The 18,062-nt window shown below is 32.3% G+C and overlaps 3 protein-coding genes across 3 annotated transcripts; 2 read left to right on the top strand and 1 right to left on the bottom strand.

The window, feature by feature from the left end:
• The first annotated feature begins 460 nt into the window (after positions 1-460).
• Rpn12 (regulatory particle non-ATPase 12) lies at positions 461-2,970 on the top strand. Its single transcript, XM_090103717.1, has 5 exons — positions 461-647; positions 743-918; positions 1,208-1,415; positions 2,184-2,354; positions 2,790-2,970. Exons 1-5 carry the CDS (start codon positions 540-542, stop codon positions 2,931-2,933), a joined length of 807 nt encoding a protein of 268 aa, XP_089959843.1. The 5' UTR covers positions 461-539; the 3' UTR covers positions 2,934-2,970.
• Positions 2,971-3,241: 271 nt separating this feature from the next.
• Positions 3,242-17,036, bottom strand: LOC149906906 (uncharacterized). Its single transcript, XM_090103954.1, has 19 exons — positions 16,901-17,036; positions 16,305-16,652; positions 15,374-15,477; positions 15,021-15,077; positions 14,409-14,435; positions 14,138-14,200; positions 13,579-13,776; positions 13,219-13,363; positions 12,192-12,339; positions 11,446-11,517; positions 11,114-11,209; positions 10,478-10,712; positions 10,121-10,244; positions 9,568-9,784; positions 9,007-9,205; positions 8,628-8,800; positions 8,104-8,301; positions 3,479-3,594; positions 3,242-3,401 (listed from the first exon to the last, which is right to left on the bottom strand). Exons 1-19 carry the CDS (start codon positions 16,924-16,926, stop codon positions 3,308-3,310), a joined length of 2,640 nt encoding a protein of 879 aa, XP_089960080.1. The 5' UTR covers positions 16,927-17,036; the 3' UTR covers positions 3,242-3,307.
• On the top strand, positions 3,717-6,673 carry smid (nuclear valosin-containing protein-like smid). Its single transcript, XM_090103952.1, has one exon. The coding sequence runs from the start codon at positions 3,815-3,817 to the stop codon at positions 6,410-6,412; it is 2,598 nt and encodes an 865-aa protein (XP_089960078.1). The 5' UTR covers positions 3,717-3,814; the 3' UTR covers positions 6,413-6,673.
• Positions 17,037-18,062: the final 1,026 nt, after the last annotated feature.

The following is an 18,062-nucleotide window of genomic DNA, read 5'->3' as shown; positions in this document are numbered from 1 at the left end:
ATAATGGACAGAGAACGAAGAAGACTTAGAAGAAGAAAAGAAAATGGGCATCCGAACGAATAGAATTAGGTGAAATCATACTGGAATATTCAGAAGATGTGATCACATTTCACTAACCATTTAGACATAGTCGAAACAAAGTAAATACCAAAATAATAGTGTGTTCTTTATTCATTTTAGTACTCATAGAATATAATATTGTATTGACGCACTGTGGACACCTTCTACCCCACATAGAGGTCATAGGACCTTAAGTCATAATATGCATTGTGAAGTAATTTAAATTATCAAATTTCATAAAATATATTTAAGAACAATTTAAGAACCATAAACATTCAAGAAAAACAAGAGTTGATTTTTTTTAATACTTCTAAAAGACACGTACTTAATCTAATTTATTTCACAATATAATTATGAATATATCCGCAATCTATTGTCTATGGATATTATATGTCAATTGTCAATTTGTCAAATCATCGCTGTTCTGCTAAAAATTGTTTCTGAAAATAAATTCAAGATCGAAGAAGAAATATTCAATAATGGCTTGCATTAAAGACGCTGCTACATTATATCAAAATTTGAAAACTGAATGGGCGAAGAAGCCACGTAAACTGGACAAATGCGGTGAACTTCTAAATAAAATTAAGGTGATGACTCTGCGATTCCGAATTGTTTACAGTGCATTGTTAAGGTTTTAAGACATTAAAATTCATCAATTATAAATATTATTTATTTATTTCAGATTGCGCTTACAAATCTCACATTTCTACCCAGTAACAACACAGCAGCAAATCAAAAGGAACTAATACTGGCCAGAGATGTTTTAGAAATCGGGGCCCAGTGGGCTGTAGCTGCTAAAGATGTCAAAGCTTTTGAGCGATTCATGTCTCAGTTGAAGTGCTATTATTTTGATTACAAGTAAGTAATGTAACTTGCATCATGGTTGCTATTGTTGTTGCATTCTTCACATGCTTTCTTTGTTTGCTTCTTACTGGGATATATAGGTTTGTATTTATTGTGCCCTTTACATATCATTTGGCTAATAAAAATGCAATTATAATATAAGACTGCAATCCCATTGATTTTCAAACTTAAGTTTCATACTTTAAAGTAGAATTGTCATATATCTAATATTATAATAAGAAGCTTTACAATTTACATATTTTTATTAGACAAAACACCTTTACATTAAAACATATTGTTGCAGAGATCATCTCCCAGAATCAGCCTTTATGTACCAGCTTCTTGGCTTGAACCTTCTGTTCTTATTGGCACAAAATCGCGTAGCGGAATTCCACACAGAGCTTGAGCGTCTCCCCGTTGATGTGATCAGAGCTGATCCATATGTGAAACATCCGCTAGCATTGGAGCAATATCTAATGGAAGGAAGCTATAATAAAATCTTTTTGGCTAAGGTTTGTTACATATTATGCAGTGTGTACTGATTTGATAGAATGTAAAATGTAACTGCATAATATGATATAATCTACCATAGAATAGGCCAAACTGATTTGAAGACTAAAATAGGTTTAAAAGTTTTTCTAGTTAATAATTATTATCTGAATACTTTCTAGATTCAATCAGTTTTACAATAAACCGATCATGTTTTTTCAACATTAAAATCTCACATCCACCTCTGTATATTTAGACTTATTCATTTCAATAATCTATTTAATCCTGATTCTCAATAAAATAACATTACTAAAGTCAAATCAGCCAACGTCTGAGCGACATACACGGACTGCTCGAGTGGTCGGTTGTTGACTGCTCAAGCTGTCACTACAAACCGCGCAGTTGACTGCTTGAAGCAGTCACGACGGCTTGAGCAGTCTGTGTACGGCAGTGAATGAATGTCCATAGTTCAGTGAGTGGTCGCGACTTCAACTGTTGTCTCAACTCGGTCTCAACTGATTGAAGCGGTCCATGTGTGGCCGCCCTTACATACACATTGCTAAAGCTTAAGTCTTTATTATTCTACTAGCTTTCCGCCCGCGGCTTGGCCCGCGTTTTCAGAGAAAAACCCGTTCCCGTAGGATTTTCGGGATAAAACCTATCCTATGTCCTTTCTCGGGTATCAAAATATCTCTATACCAAATTTCATGCAAATTGGTTCAGTAGTTCAGGCGTGATTGAGTAACAGACAGAGTTACTTTCGCATTTATAATATTAGTATGGATTCACAGGATAATGTACCAGCAGAGAGCTACACACTCTTCATGGACACACTCCTAGACACTGTTAGAGGTGAAATAGCAGCATGTATCGAGAAGGCCTATCAGAAGATACCCTGTGCGGAGGCTGCAAGGAGGTTGAACTTGTCTTCACAGCAGGCTGTGCTTGAATATGGCAAGAAGGTAAATTGAAGTAGGATTCAGAATTGAAATAAGAAACTATTCATTTTTATTTCAAAATAAATCATTCTGTAGAGTATTTTACTTTTGTTAATAATGCATTTTATTAATTTATATATTATATTGTAGTCTTGTCTGCCTTCCATTATATTGTAGGTTAAAGGCCGATTTTTCAATGCTTGGATAAAACTTATCCGTCCAATAATGTATAAAACTACCATTTTAAAAACGTATTCTAATTGCCCGTATTTGACAGTTTACGTGACATTTTAATATTACCGTGTAATACTTTATTGGACGGATAAGTCTTACCCAAGCATTGAAAAATCGGCCCTAAATAATACAATTAAAATATCCTATAATAAAAGTGCAAAATCTTAATTTTTAGCTAATCAATGTTTAAAAAAAATACATTGTTAACAACTTTTTCATTTTCAGCGTAACTGGGTGCTTGGTCCAGACAACAGTTACCACTTCAACACAATTGAAGAAACCTGTGCAGCGGCAGCTGGAGTGTTCCCATCGTCAGAACTTGCAGAACAAACCATTGAATATGCCAGACATCTTGAAATGATTGTGTAATCGAAATTATTAGTAATAAATTTGCTTTCTTTAAGAATGCTGTTTTATTTCTGAATTTTAGACCCCAAAAATACATATTTGTATGATGTATGTTAATAAACTAATTAAAAATAATGATATGCAAAGATTATGCCATGGAGGTTCATCGCCATTAAATATAACTTTTGATCATTGCTACTTTTGTGCTTTATTGTTTTAAATAATGTTGTACAAGCAAAAATTTTAATATTATCCAGTAACTTTATGAGTATTATTTTGACAGAATAGTGAGACTTTTAAATGGTTTAAAAATAAAATAACATAGGTAATCATTATATAATTTTAATTGGGTAAATGTTTTAAGACTAATTTACGGATAAATGTAACTTATATTATTATAGTTTTAAAAGTGCGATATTATCTAGCTTCAATAGCTTCATGAAGTAATCTAAAGCATTCTTTAAATCCCAATTCTTTTCTTCTAAGCACCTGAAAAAAAAATCACTATTAATGAGCAAATCATATTTTTGCTGTAAATAAGTTAATGAAAATAAATAACATCTTACCTTTTACTAGGTTTCCATTCTAACTCAGTTAATTTCATGAAAATATTAATAAGACTCTCTTTGGTTTCGTCATCAATGGGAGTATCAAAATTTAAACTAATTTTGTTTTGTACGGTCTGTAAAAATAATTAAGAATTAATACAATGTATAAATATTAATTCTGTAATAACTAAACTGGTATCATCCATTTTGTATCTGTAAGTTACGTAACTGTCACCCGCGTGAGTGACAACACGCTGTCAATTTGTCAAATTGTCAAACATTAATTCGCGACTAAAACGGCGTGGGGTTCATTAATATACCGTTTTAATTATATCTAAAAGGAACTAGCTTGTTATGATGAAGAAACATCAAACTAGACAAAAGACGTTCAGCGACCCTGTGATTGTTTCACGTGTTAAGAATTACCTAGCTGAAAATGTAGACAAAACATTTGTCGATGTAAGTCAAATGGCGCGTTCTCTGAAAGAGCGCTATCGTGAATACAATAATAGGAGTGACAACGCTTTCTGTCAGATGGTCGAAAGTGCTTACAAAGTAGTGTTACAAAGTTATGGATTAGATGGAGCATCGACGTCCGAGGGTTCCGAAGAAGAATCAGACTTAGAGTTATTAGACGAGAATAACAGCGCCTTGAACGATCGTTTGATGGTAATGTACGGAATGGATAAAAAGCGGCCGGCGGCCTCCCGCCGAGCGACAGACAAGTCCGGTGAGCCTATAGACATTATAAGTAGTGATGAAGAGGGCAGCGCCGCGCCAAAACTTCCAAAAATTAGTGATCAAATCACTATAACCCCACATATTCCGATTCGAAATACGAATAATTCAAATGATAACCCACCAAAACCTGCGCCCGTACAAAATGCGACAGATAAAAAGCGCAAACCAGATGTGAAAAGTGCACCTGGTAAGAAGAAATATGAGGTAGGGCCCAAAAATGTTAAAGTCAGTTTTGAAGATGTTGGTGGCATATCTGATATGATTACACAAATTTGCGACTTAATTCTACATATGAAACACCCAGAAGTGTATGAAAAATTAGGAATAAAAAGTCCCAGAGGTGCCTTATTACATGGTCCGCCAGGAACAGGGAAGACTTTGTTAGCACATGCCATTGCAGGGAAATTACAGCTGCCTTTTATAGCAGTTAGTGGTACTGAACTTGTAGGTGGTGTGTCTGGAGAATCAGAAGAGAGGATCAGAGAGCTCTTTGAAAGAGCAGTTATGGAAGCGCCATGTATTTTGTTCATAGATGAAATTGATGCTGTCTGTGGTAACCGAATACATGCTCAAAAAGATATGGAAAAGAGAATGGTCGCTCAGCTATTAGCAAGTTTAGACAGTTTAAGCGAGGAAAGTGCAACAGTTCTGGTTCTTGCAGCTACAAACAATCCTGATGCTTTAGATCCTGCTCTAAGACGGGCAGGCCGCCTTGAACAAGAAATTACTTTAGGCATTCCATCATTAAAAGCTAGAAAGGAAATTCTTTCTATTTTATGTAAAAAATTGTCTCTCAGTGAAGATATAGATATGAATGTGTTAGCTCAAATAACTCCAGGTTTTGTCGGAGCAGATTTACAGGCGTTAGTAAATAAAGCAAGTACTTATGCAGTCAAAAGAATATTCCGAGAAATTCGTAATATGGAAAAGGAACAGACAATTAAAGCTATTGAAAGTATTAAGCCACCAGAAGATACGGTTGCGATAATTCCAAATGGAGACAAAGAGAGTGAAGAACCGGTCAAAGAGACAGAAAATGATGCAGATACTGTTGCAGTTCAAACACAACCTGCAGAAAATCCTGAGGTACCTGAACCAGAAGTTACCACAGAAAATGTTATTGAAGCAACCAATGATACTATCACTCCTGAACTTTTAGAAGTAGATCCAATCATGGAAGTTATGGAATTGCTTGAGAACAGTACTGCTTATTCATTTGAGAAGGTACAAGGGCTTGCCATTCGACAAGAAGATTTTGTGAAAGCACTCAAAACAACAAAGCCTTGTTCAGTCAGGGAGGGTATTGTTACAGTTCCTGATGTTACATGGGATGACGTTGGCTCTTTAAGTCAAGTCAGGAAAGACTTGCAGTTAGCTGTATTAGCCCCTGTCAAGTACCCTGAGTTGATGAAAAAGTTGGGTTTAGCAGCACCAAGTGGTGTATTGCTCTGTGGACCACCAGGTTGCGGTAAAACCTTACTAGCTAAAGCAGTTGCAAATGAAGCTGGAGTGAACTTCATCTCAGTGAAGGGTCCAGAGTTGCTCAACATGTATGTCGGTGAGAGCGAAAGAGCAGTCCGTACATGTTTCCGACGGGCGCGTAATTCAGCGCCATGCGTTATATTCTTCGATGAATTTGATGCCTTGTGTCCGCGGCGTAGCTCACAAGATAACAACGGCGCAGCTAGAGTAGTCAATCAATTGTTGACTGAGATGGATGGTATTGAAAGTCGTGAAGGTGTGTTTGTACTGGCAGCGTCAAATCGACCGGATATAATAGATCCAGCTGTATTACGACCGGGTCGATTAGATCGCATTATGTACGTTGGCATGCCAGCGAGAGAAGACCGATACGACATATTACAGAAACTAACAAAAGGTGGCACAAGCCCTCAGCTGGGACCTGATGTGGATTTACAAGTTATTGCAGAATTAACACAAGGATACACGGGTGCTGATTTGTCTGGCTTAGTGCGATCCGCCGCTACAAATGCCTTAACTACACACATATCAAATGGGTCTATGGAAGGCGAGATATTCGTCACATTTGACGACTTTAGAGCAGCATTAGGAAAATGTAAGCCCTCTGTGTCATCCAAAGAGCAAGCGCATTATGAAAAGTTACGAGTTAAGTATGCAGGAGGTGTCGATGAGAAAGAAATGGAAATGGAAACTGAACCCATGAATGAGGAATCTATGGATACTGTTTAGCAGAGTGATCTGGTTTCATACATGCGCTACGTCCTGTATTTTTAATGATTAGATTTATAGTGCCAATATGTTATTTTTTAAGCTAAAAAAAGCATTACGGCGTCAATGTTTTACCTTAAGATTAAAGTTCAATAAAATTTGCCTTATATTGTACCAAAAGAAATATTGTTTCTATGCAGAATAAACAAATGCAGTGATTGTGTACACATGTAGGTTTAATGGTAATTTTAATTTGCATTATGAATAAACTATTTTAAATAACTATATTTTTAGTTTAACTCCCATTAACCCAAATAAGCTTTTCAAATGATATTTAATAACAGAATTCCGTAAGATTAAAATTAAAAATGTGATAGAAATCAGCAATAGTTTAATGGCTATTTTCTTTTTGTAATACATAGTATAGAAGTGTTTTATCTTATAAAAGAAACATGAAAATTATAAAACTTTATATAACAAGAATTAAGAAAGTAACTATTTAAAACTCAATCATGGATAACTATAAGAATATGCCTTGATAATATATGAAACTAGCGGTCCGCCCCGGCTTCGCCCGTGGTACATATTTCGCAATAAAAGGTAGCCTATGTTCTTTCTCAGGGTCTAAAGATTATCTGTGCCAAATTTCATCAAAATCGGTCCAGTAGTTTATGCGTGAAAACCATACATACATACATACATACAAACCGTTCCTCTTTATAATATTAGTATAGAAGTATAGATAAGTTATTTCTGAAGTCCAATTAACCAGGATAAGAAATACTAGGTATGTATAATATAATTATTATCTATTTAACTTCTGTGACAGAATAACACTTTTTGTAGAATATGTCATGACAATTTTTAAAGAAGTTACACTATATTTTAAATTCAGTTAAATGTAAGTTAATGTATTATGTAACAACATTTATCCAGGAAATAATTTAACCAGTTTAAATTTAATTTATATTAAAAGAGGAATAATAATACAATGAATGAAAATTATAAATGGATATTTTCAGGCACTTAATTTAAGACTTTTTCAAAAACAATGCAGCATCAAGAAGGATTTAATTAATTTTTTTTAGCTATTTATTTTTATTTTTTCACTGATATTGATAGGTCTGTGGTGTTGAAACTGACTTATTTGTTTAATTATATTTTTTCCATAGAATGTTATAACGCGAACGTTACAAATTGTTGGAATGTATGTATGTAAGCATGTATTTGATGTTTATTGTAGAGTCTATGACAAATTCCTGGATTCGCATTCATGCCCATTATTACATTTTAGAATTCATTACTACCTACTATATTCCTACTTTTTTTGCATATAAAGGTGGTATTTTTTTAAGTAAGTGTACTTATACAATTTATAAGTAGAATAATTTGTACATAACAAACATTTTTTCATTATAAAAATATAACTATAAAATAAACTATCAGAACGACGAAGTTATAAAAATATTGGATAAGAAAGTAAACACGCTGTACACATATTTAAATACCTAAATAAATAAAACAGTTTGTATTGACATAAAAAATTCCATTTATAAAGTTTTTAGGATAATTAATAAGAATGCTTAAATTAAGTCAATATTCACAAATTACATAAATAATATTATTTTTCTAAGAAATGTCATCTGTCTTTCAATCCAGTCTGTTATCATTATCACTTAAATTACAATAAAAATAACAAAAGGTATACTCACCAAAGCTTTCTTAAAAGCAGATCTTGCATATTCTTTAGTTGGCTCATCCCAATATACCATTTCGTGACCAATCTTATATTCTACATTATTTTTAACTAAAAGAACAGTTCTAGTGAACGCTATGAGATGTTCATCATCCGCCAACGAGGTAGATATTAATTTCAAAATACCCCCAATTTTTAGAAGAGTTGTGTTTTCCTAAAAAGTTATATAAGTAGATAGAAAGACTTTCTTTCAAAGAGAATGATAGCTAGCAAATGTATTTTTTAGTAGGTAGGTGCTATTAACAAGTTAATAAAAAAAAAATTGAGATAAGTATAATAAACAAATAACACAATTTACAGAAACATACAGCCAGTTCCACAACTATAATATGATAATAGGTTCTCTTTACCTTACTACTCAGTTAAATGACAAATAATGTTTGAAAAATAACGTCAAAATGTTTCAATAACGCTATCAGGAACATTATCAGCAGTAAAAACGGGTCTAAATATGATAATAATAATTCATTAAATACGTACATCATGTTGCAATACATCCAATGTAAATGACCTCGGGTCGTGCTGTATTTTGGGCCACTTCTTGTACAGTTTCACGATTTTATCCGGTCCCTCGATAATGTCTATTTTATCCTCTTCAAAAATACTTACTCTTAAGAATAGGTTGCGTATATCTTTGTAGTCTTGGTCGTAACCTGTTTTTAAATAAAATATAATTTTAATTTAATGCAAAGAAGATTTTATTTTATATTGGGTAGTTAAATAAATACAAAACTGATGATTTTTTTGAAGTTCTTGAGTATAGATTTTTCTTGCAAATGAAATACCTACCTATGTAGCTTTTTTAATTTCCTACAAATAAAAAAATGCTAGGTATTCTATTTCAAAAAAATATACTCACGTAATTTTCGCTTGCAAGTAATACTCAAAGCTGCATTTTTGTGATACAAATTCAGCAACTCCACTCTTTCTTCAGGATCTTTGTCCAATAATCTAAAGAAAACGTCTAGAAATCTTTCGGCTATTGGTTTCGCATCTTTTAGACAATAATTCTGCTTGAACTTAGGCATGTCGCCTTTTAGTGTTAACGGCACGCCGTCCTTTATAGATAATGATGAAAAATAAAATAATTAACTATGTATATCACTAACTATAAAGGAAAATACACCTAACATTATTTTAAACATTATTTTTGTGTGCAAAAAAATTTATACAATAGTTAATAATATGTATTTCGAAAAACGAAAATCTACTCCATATTTAGAAAATTGTGTCATCAATAAAAAATTAATCATGGTCTCAAACTAATGTAGAAAATTAGTTTATGAACAACACATGATTAAAATATTGAATTTGATAATATTAATTTTGATTTGGCAGCTTTGCCTATGAAATACTCGATTAAATATACTCAAAAATCGAACTCGATTTTTAAATCTATAAAAATAAGCATATAAATTACCAATTCCCTCAAACTCGGGAACATAGTCCTGGCGACTTTTATATAATAATCTCCGTCAATATAGTTCATACACAGAGGGTTTCCCTCCAAAACTAGAGATCGTAACATCAAACCACGACATGGCATTAAATCTTTTATGTTTTCAAAATAGTTAAAAGATAAATCTAGGTATTTAAGTCGAGGCGTGTTTTTTAGGAGATCGAAGCCTTCTATAGATCTGTAAAATGAAATAAAATGTTTTAAAAAGTTCACAAGCTATTTTTAGTTTTGTTATTTTAATCATTTGCAATAATTATTACGCTATTTTATGTGAATGGTGATGATCTATTCTTACGCGAAATTTAACAAATAGAAATTGCTTTAGTTATTCTTGATATGACATAGGTCCATAGTCTCATAGTACTCAAATTATCACAAATATATTTTAGACTATTGATATTCAAATAGTACAATTATTTGTGTGTTCTTTAATTAATTATATTCAAATTTACCTATAGAAATCACATAGGTATTATATTAGGACACGGTAAAAAATAAAATTAACAATACTCACGTTAATCGATTATACGAGAGGTCCAATTCTTGAAGATTATTCCAATCGTTATTCTGTAATAGCTCCATTAGTTCTCTTTGATTCGAAACACGGTTCAGCGGAAAATAAATAAAGTGGCTTACATCTGAAATTTAGTTTATAATTTAATTAATTTAATTCTATATCTTAAAATGAAATAACTGGTGTAACTGTTTTAAATATTTACAAATAATCTTGATTCTAGATACATTAATAAAATTTCCAGTAGTCTGGACTTCACAACGAGATATTTACTTATTTTATCACTAGATGGCGCTGTTGTAATCGTCTATGAATATATATTATCTATGCTTAAAATTAAAAAAAAAAAACTCTTACCATCACCCATAGTGAATTCTGACAGATTGGCTTTCTGCCCTTCAATGCACAAATCCAGTCTATTCCTCAAAACCAATCTAGGTATGAATCCCAATTGTTTAGTATTCAACATAGTCACAGTTATTCTGATCAAGAGTTCTACATCTCCTTTACGTATGGAAAAACCTAAATAGTGTAACGCGAGTAATGCCGGGCGACATCTGTTTACTAGAAATTTGCATTCTTCATGTGTGAACTGTGGAAACAGAAGGAATATTTATTAGAATTCAGTAATATAATGTTTCTAGGTATTTTTCCAACGTCCCGATATTCCAAAATTTCTTTTTACAATACGCAATTTTCATATTGTAAAAAGGCATGCCATATATGAAAAAAAAAAAAAAACAAATGAATATATTATATGAGGGTACTTAAATTATTATTCCTAATTCGATTCACGATTAAGTTTTTGTATAAACAATTTTACAAGAATTGATCAGACAACGAGCTAGAAAAAGGAGTGACTTGAGTATTGACCCCCATCCATTTTATTTTAGAATAAGACAATTTAAAGTAATGCAGTAAAGAAGTGAACAAGAAGCTATCTGCCCACTATTTAAAATTTTTAATTATTGAGATTTTCTTAAAAATACATACCTCTATAAAACATGGAATGAAACTGGATCCTTTTATGTTTTCTAGTAATGTGTCAATTACAGTTTCCTTTGTCCATGTTTGGGGGAATCCTGTTACCTATAAAATAAATAATAAGGTTGTATATTTTTTTAATTGCCAATAAAAAGAAAGTCATGTAAAATTTTATGTTGCCTATTAGTTCATAATATTAGTTGGTAAATTCGGCTTAAATAACTTAACTTTATTAAACTGATACAATTTTGAAAAACACAAATAAATTCAGTGTTAATATACTGTAAAATATGTTAACTATTCAGCGATTATTTATCTGTTATAGATAAAAAAACACTTACCGACACTATAAAAAAGTTGACATTGCTGCTATACTCCTCCTCTATCTGTTCCTTTTCCATCATCATTACAGTCTGAAATCAAGTAAAATTTAAAATCAATATTTTTTTTTAATTTCAATAACCACTAGAAACAAAACTTAACGTCCATAGACAAGTATAAAAAAGAGCGTGTGTGCCGAGCACACGTGTCAGAAGTGAAACTTCTTTCGCAAGATTCAAAGATACCAAAATCGTCGCCTTATTACATGATGTGACGGTATTGTCATGACGTGACCTTGAAATTTGACTCTCAACGCACGTAAGGAAGTTTAACTTCAAAAATCATCAAGTGCGAGTCAGACTCGTGACAATAAGGGTTCTGTACAAATAAACCTAAGAGTATCTGAAAAAATTGGTCACCCACACAATTTTTGACTGTATCAATCTTTACTTTAACTATATTTTTTTCACTATTTGTTGTTTATGTTAGGTAGGGAACCATAAAATGTTTTTTTAGGATTTTTTGAAGTGAAAACTTCTTTAGCGGCGTTGAGCACTTTTGCTGTCATTACAGCAGGTATAAAATCTTAAACTCGCGTCAGGACACTTGGCCTGATCGAAAAAGCGTAAGACGGATGTTTTTTTTTAGCCCTTATATTCCATGCGTAAGACGGATACCATTCCAAAATATCAAACATGCTGAACGTTAATAATCAAGTTTTCACTTCTGCCGGCACTCCCGGAGTGCAACCCGTCTTTTTTTTTACCTTAGAAGATCTAGCGGTGACACTCCGTTTTGTATGTACCACATTCTTCCAAGGCCACTGTGATCGAAACTTGACTACTGTAGCATCTGTACTATTAATAACTTCCTCTCTCTCATACACTGGTATGGACATGGTTTCTATAACCTCTCTGAAAGAACAAATATACCTTTTTATGTATAGTAAGTTTGTATTATAGACAAAGTGATATTAGATATAAGTATCTTGAATTATTATGGAAATGCAGATTTCCAGTGTGAAAAATTCTGTTGAGTTTTGTAAAATACAGTATACCGAATTTCTGCATTCTGGGTAATTCCTATAGGACATTATTAGTATTACACACTAGGGGGGCATTCTGGGCTAAAGGGAATTAAAAAAGACGTATGTTTAGATGATTTTTTATACTTAGTTCTACTCTATTATTTTTCACGTGAATCATATTATGTGTACCAATATGATTGCGCAGGGTAAAGTGTAATATAACATGACATATGTTTATTAAGCAGTATTTTGATATAAGTTGAAGATTATTATTAAAGAAAATGTTATAATTTTTTTATAAGCATAATTATAGCAGACACGTTTTTATCACAGCAAATAAGGAAGGAATGATTATTTAAAATAAAACAGAATTAAACCTATTATAATAAGCTAATTATTGTTATTGCAAAAATACGCTTACTATTAAAGTTATTAAAGCATATATTTTTTTTGTTTCATATGCAGTAAAAACAAAACTATAAATTTTGCATAACATTTTAACTACCTATTTGGACTAAAAACTGGTTCATTTTCCCTGATATCATACTTGTGTTATTTTACTAATAGTTTTTTATGTATATGCGAAGTGTAGTCAGTTTTATGAAAATAAATGTATGCGTACATAATTTTTACTTGTAGAATCAAGTATTGATTGTATTTTATAATTTTACGAAATAAACATTTGTCTATTATTAAATAGTTTATTAATGTGTATAACTTTGGATCCAGCTCGAAGGACCAATTATACCAGCAACAAATACTTTACCTTGTATCCTGATCCTTATTTAGAGATAAATTTATGGTCAATTTCGGTTTCTTCGGGTGCGTGTGTGGTCCCAACCTTTGAAATGCGCTCAAACGTTTTTGTTTGTTATCTAATGCATCTGGAGATTCTGAAGCCGGGTGCATTTCTGAAATGAAAATTTTTGTTACTATGTAGAGATAATTTGCTTTGCAAAAAGTGCAATATGCAAGAAAAATTGGGTAATTTGATTAGGTACCTCGCTTTTATGTATACTAACACGAATTGAGACATTTTATTTTCTCACTTACAGGCTTTTTGATAAGAAAAAAAAAAAGATTTATATAATTATCTACTACCACCACTACTACATTTTATGCATACCTTCATTCGCTTCATACGCTTCAGTTGGTGAATATCGCTCCGTTGGCGCATTGGTCTCATTCACATTTGCAAACATTTGGCCACTTTGATCATATGGAAATGGCTTCGATGGTGCACCTTGGTCATATACGTTGGTCATTGGATTGTATGGATTTTGATTCGGGATTTGCGGCATATAATGTGGCATTTCATTTTCTACTATAAATAAAAGTATTACAACAATTTTTGCACTATTTTTTGTTTTTTTTACTTGCGATATTGTTCTTTTGGGTTAGTAATCGGAATTTTTTTTAATAATAGTATAAGTAAAATGATGTACAGATAGGTTTTTAGCGCTCAGGCGAAATGTGGCTATGCATTTACTGACTCCAGTGGGTCATTAGTCTTTTTTCGCTCACTATAGTTCAATCACGCCATCTTACTTTCACGACTAATCGTGTGTGCATGAGCCGTTTTTAAATATCGAATTTTGTGTTGTTAACCTAGTTATCTATCTCACTAATATCTTTAATTAATAATAATAGCTGTGGCTTGATATGACTCTCATTTTCTAACTTACCTCTTTGTTGTGGTGTAATAGCTCCGAAATTTTGTTGACGAGCTAAAAATGTCAATGGTATACCTGAAAATATAAAAAAAGATTGTAACACCTATAGCGGTATAGCCCATAAAATTAACATATAATATCACTGTTATGTCATGTAAAAAGAAAAAAAAAGCTTTCGAATTTATAACAACATGAATTTATTGTAAGATATGTAATTTATGTATGTAGATAATATGTATACATAATATGTGAATGTGAAACAAATATCACCATATTCACTTACCTTTTGGTAATGGTTGACTCGGTTGAACTGTAAAATTAAATAAAAACACAATTGAAATTTAATATATCTATGAATGCATGCAATTAAAAGATACATAAAATACCTATTGACTCATCATAATATTATTTCTAAAATCGTTAAATATCTGCTGGAACCAGGTATTAAAGACTACAATGATTTTCGTCAATTACTTATTTCGTTCAAGCCTATGTAGTATAGTCTGAATGAAGACGCAATCATCCGCGCTACAAAGTATACACGATCAGTACGCAAAATCGTGTACATCGTGTAAATATATGTATATTGTAATCACAGACTTTAAAAAAACATTACAATATATACACAAGTAGTTTCCTACGGTTGCGTTCTGGCTATGTATAGAATGGAAAGACGCCTCACAGTCCATGAGAAGGAACAGAGCGGCGTTGTGTGCGTGCGTCAAGTTTGCGTACGTACATGACCGGGGGCGTGGCCAAATTCTCCGCATACAAATGGCGCGATGTACCTTTGTTCGAAGATAACTTACTTGTTCTCTTTATACATACTATGATATTACTTTTATGTTAGGATTGTTAGTAAATTTAAATCAAACATATAAATCAATTCACTTACTAGGTGTGACAAAATCAGAACTATAAATATCATCGATTAGTTCTGGATGTAGTAGTGCTGCAAAAAAAAAGAAAAAAGAAAATATAATAATTATTAACAGATTTATTAAGAAATAAGAATATATTAACTACTAATATATATAACTTAATTATTATTTATATCTCATAACATTAAAATAATTTTTTGTGCTGTATAGCATTGTGGTGCTTTGGCATGTCTGTAAGCCATATGTTCTGTAATTAAATAAATAAATTAGTTTTTGTTTGAGTTTTTTTTTATGTTAAAAACAATTCTAGGATTTTAGGAGGTGTTTGGCTTTATTAAATGTATATGAATATTATCAAAATAAATACCTCTTTGCTGTTTAGGTTGAGTCGTATTATCCAATATTGTATGAATGTTTCTGGAAGATTCCACAACTCTTTCTTTTTTCACTGGGTCACCCCTCCGTCCTACTCTGCAAATATAAAAAGATAATTATAAAATTTTATATAATGGTATTCCGACAATGTATGGCAGTGTTGGAATATTGAATTTGTCGGATTATAAGGGGCTGCTTAAAGATCTTCCCATAGGCTAGATGTTTTTACGGAGTACCTCGTAAAAATAAAAAGTTAAAGGTTGTACTTCAGAAGTAGGTACCAATCATGCTTCATTGTGTATATCAAATGATAGTATTTAAGCAGTTGAAATTAAAACAATTCTTTCAGTAAAGCACAATAGTAGTGACACATTTATTGTACTATTCAAAAATTCATGATCAATGCGTAGATTGACAAAAAAATAGGTAATCAATAATTATATATAGACATGTTTGATAACAAGGGGCAGCAGATAAGCCAGGAGCCGGTGTAATGCAGGTCTACTGTAGTTAATAAGTTAGTTATTTATGAACTTTTTTAATACAAGCAAATTTGTTTTAATTTAAACAGGAATTAGTTATAAATATTCATACACAGATGATCATGATGATTATGATGAAAAAGGAAGTAGATTTCAATCATACATCCATACTAATATTATAAATGCGAAAGTAACTCTGTCTGTCTGTTACTCAATCACGCTTAAAGTACTGAACCAATTTTCATGAAATTTGGTATGGAGATATTTTGATAAACGAGAAAGGACAACTACTTTTTATCCCGGGAAAATGACGCAATCCCGGAAATCCCACGGGAACGGGAACTATGCGGGTTTTTCTTTGACTGCACGGGCGAAGCCGCAGACGGCAACCTAGTAAAATATAAGCCAACCATACTAATATTGTCAACAATTAATTCTTACTGTATAGTATAATTTGATCCTTGGTCATTTTTCTGTGCCGCTACCATGTCAACATTTGGTTTTGCGTTCACATTTGCTACAGGATTGTTATTTATATTCATTTGGGCATTCATATTACTGCTATTAGGTTGCATCATCTTGCTAGTACTTGCAATATTTGTTTGAGGCCCAGCGTTATTGGACTGCATTTCATTAGATCCTGTGTTTGTAAGGAGGCTATCATTAGGAGGATCAGCTTTCTCTAAGTTTAGAAATGTAACACCAGGCACTTGAATGGTTTGATTGTTTTTTTTGAATGATTTGCGTTTGCGTGTCCTTTTTTTGACCTTGCCAGCTTTTCCCACAAGCCTGGAATTTTACAAATCGTATAAAGCAAACACGATCCGTAATATTATTTTTGCACCAAAACAACTACATATCAGTAGGAACCTATATGATGTTAATTTACGAGATTATAAAAATCCCATCATTCAAGAAAATGACAACAATTTCGTGGTAAAATATTGATGTATTGATATTATTAAGTTAGAATGATTTATGAAACGAGTGATGGGGTTAAAGAGTAAATTTATTATGAAATGAAAAAGAGTACTCACATTTTTACCTTATCTGGTTCATTCATAATCTTAGTAGTATCTTGATATAACGTAGGCAAATAGATGTATCCGTAAAATAAATAATTATAATATCAACTTTAGAATATTGGTAAACAAACTGAAACATCTATCGTTTGTTTGACAGTATTCTGACATAAGATCTGACAGTTGACATTGACTTAACTTTTATCGTTTAGAAATATATTATCCGAGTAAATGTAAAGAAAATATTTTGTGCATATGGTCGTCACGTCATCCTAATCAGTTGAACCGATTTTGATGACTATTTTGTGACTTGTAGTGTAGTTGCAATTACTTTCGGGTACTGCATCTGTAAATACCTAGCCTTGTTACAGTTTTGATGATAAACTGCGGCCCAGTGAACAGACGGCTGGAGCCTTGGGCGCAGCTTTTTGCTATGGTGACTTAGTGAGAAACAAAAGCAGTAAACCCGATGCATCGCCAAAGTAATGTGCTTGGCCGGACAATCCAATCTTCATAAATATTGTTAACACTACTCTAACAATCATTTTTGTCATACTTAAAATTAGGTTATATTTTATGGTGTAGATAGTCGATACCTATAAACAGTGTATTTTCTTATAGAACTGGGCCCCACCGCTTCCCTTCTGAACAAGTATACCTAGGTACACGGAAAAAACGGTTTTAGGGGCTCATTTCCTGTAAAGTCGCCTATATTCGATCTCTTCTATACTGAGAGATCAGCTATTTTTATTGCAAACTTCATTCAAATCAGTAGAAACTAACTAACTAACCCTGAACAAGACTTTAGTATTTAAATTAACAGTACGAAAGCTTTCCAGTCTCTAGTAGTTAATTATTATTGCGAGCTGTTCAGTTTTAGCAATGTTCAGTTACCCGGAATAAGACGATATAATTCTTGACGTAGATTATTATACAACAGGCTATCGTAAGATACGATACTTAAGCTGCAAGCTATATCTTTATACAAGCATGCACTCAGCGCTTTATGTACAGCGTACAAAATGCAATATTACTTGTTAAGCCCACTTGACCTGCGGGCCTTCGTTATACAGGATGCTTTGTAAGAACTGACTTCAATATATTTTTTTAAACTGCAACTGAACAGTGACTGTACTTTTTTATATAAACTGTATGTTTTATATTATTTATTTTTAAG

This window comes from Colias eurytheme, chromosome 7 (genome assembly GCF_061535395.1).
Source record: "Colias eurytheme isolate Ceu_HAF_F1 chromosome 7, ilColEury1 Martin Lab GWU primary, whole genome shotgun sequence".
NCBI classification, from domain to species: domain Eukaryota; kingdom Metazoa; phylum Arthropoda; class Insecta; order Lepidoptera; family Pieridae; genus Colias; species Colias eurytheme.
This window is presented reverse-complemented; position numbering and strand designations above follow the sequence as displayed.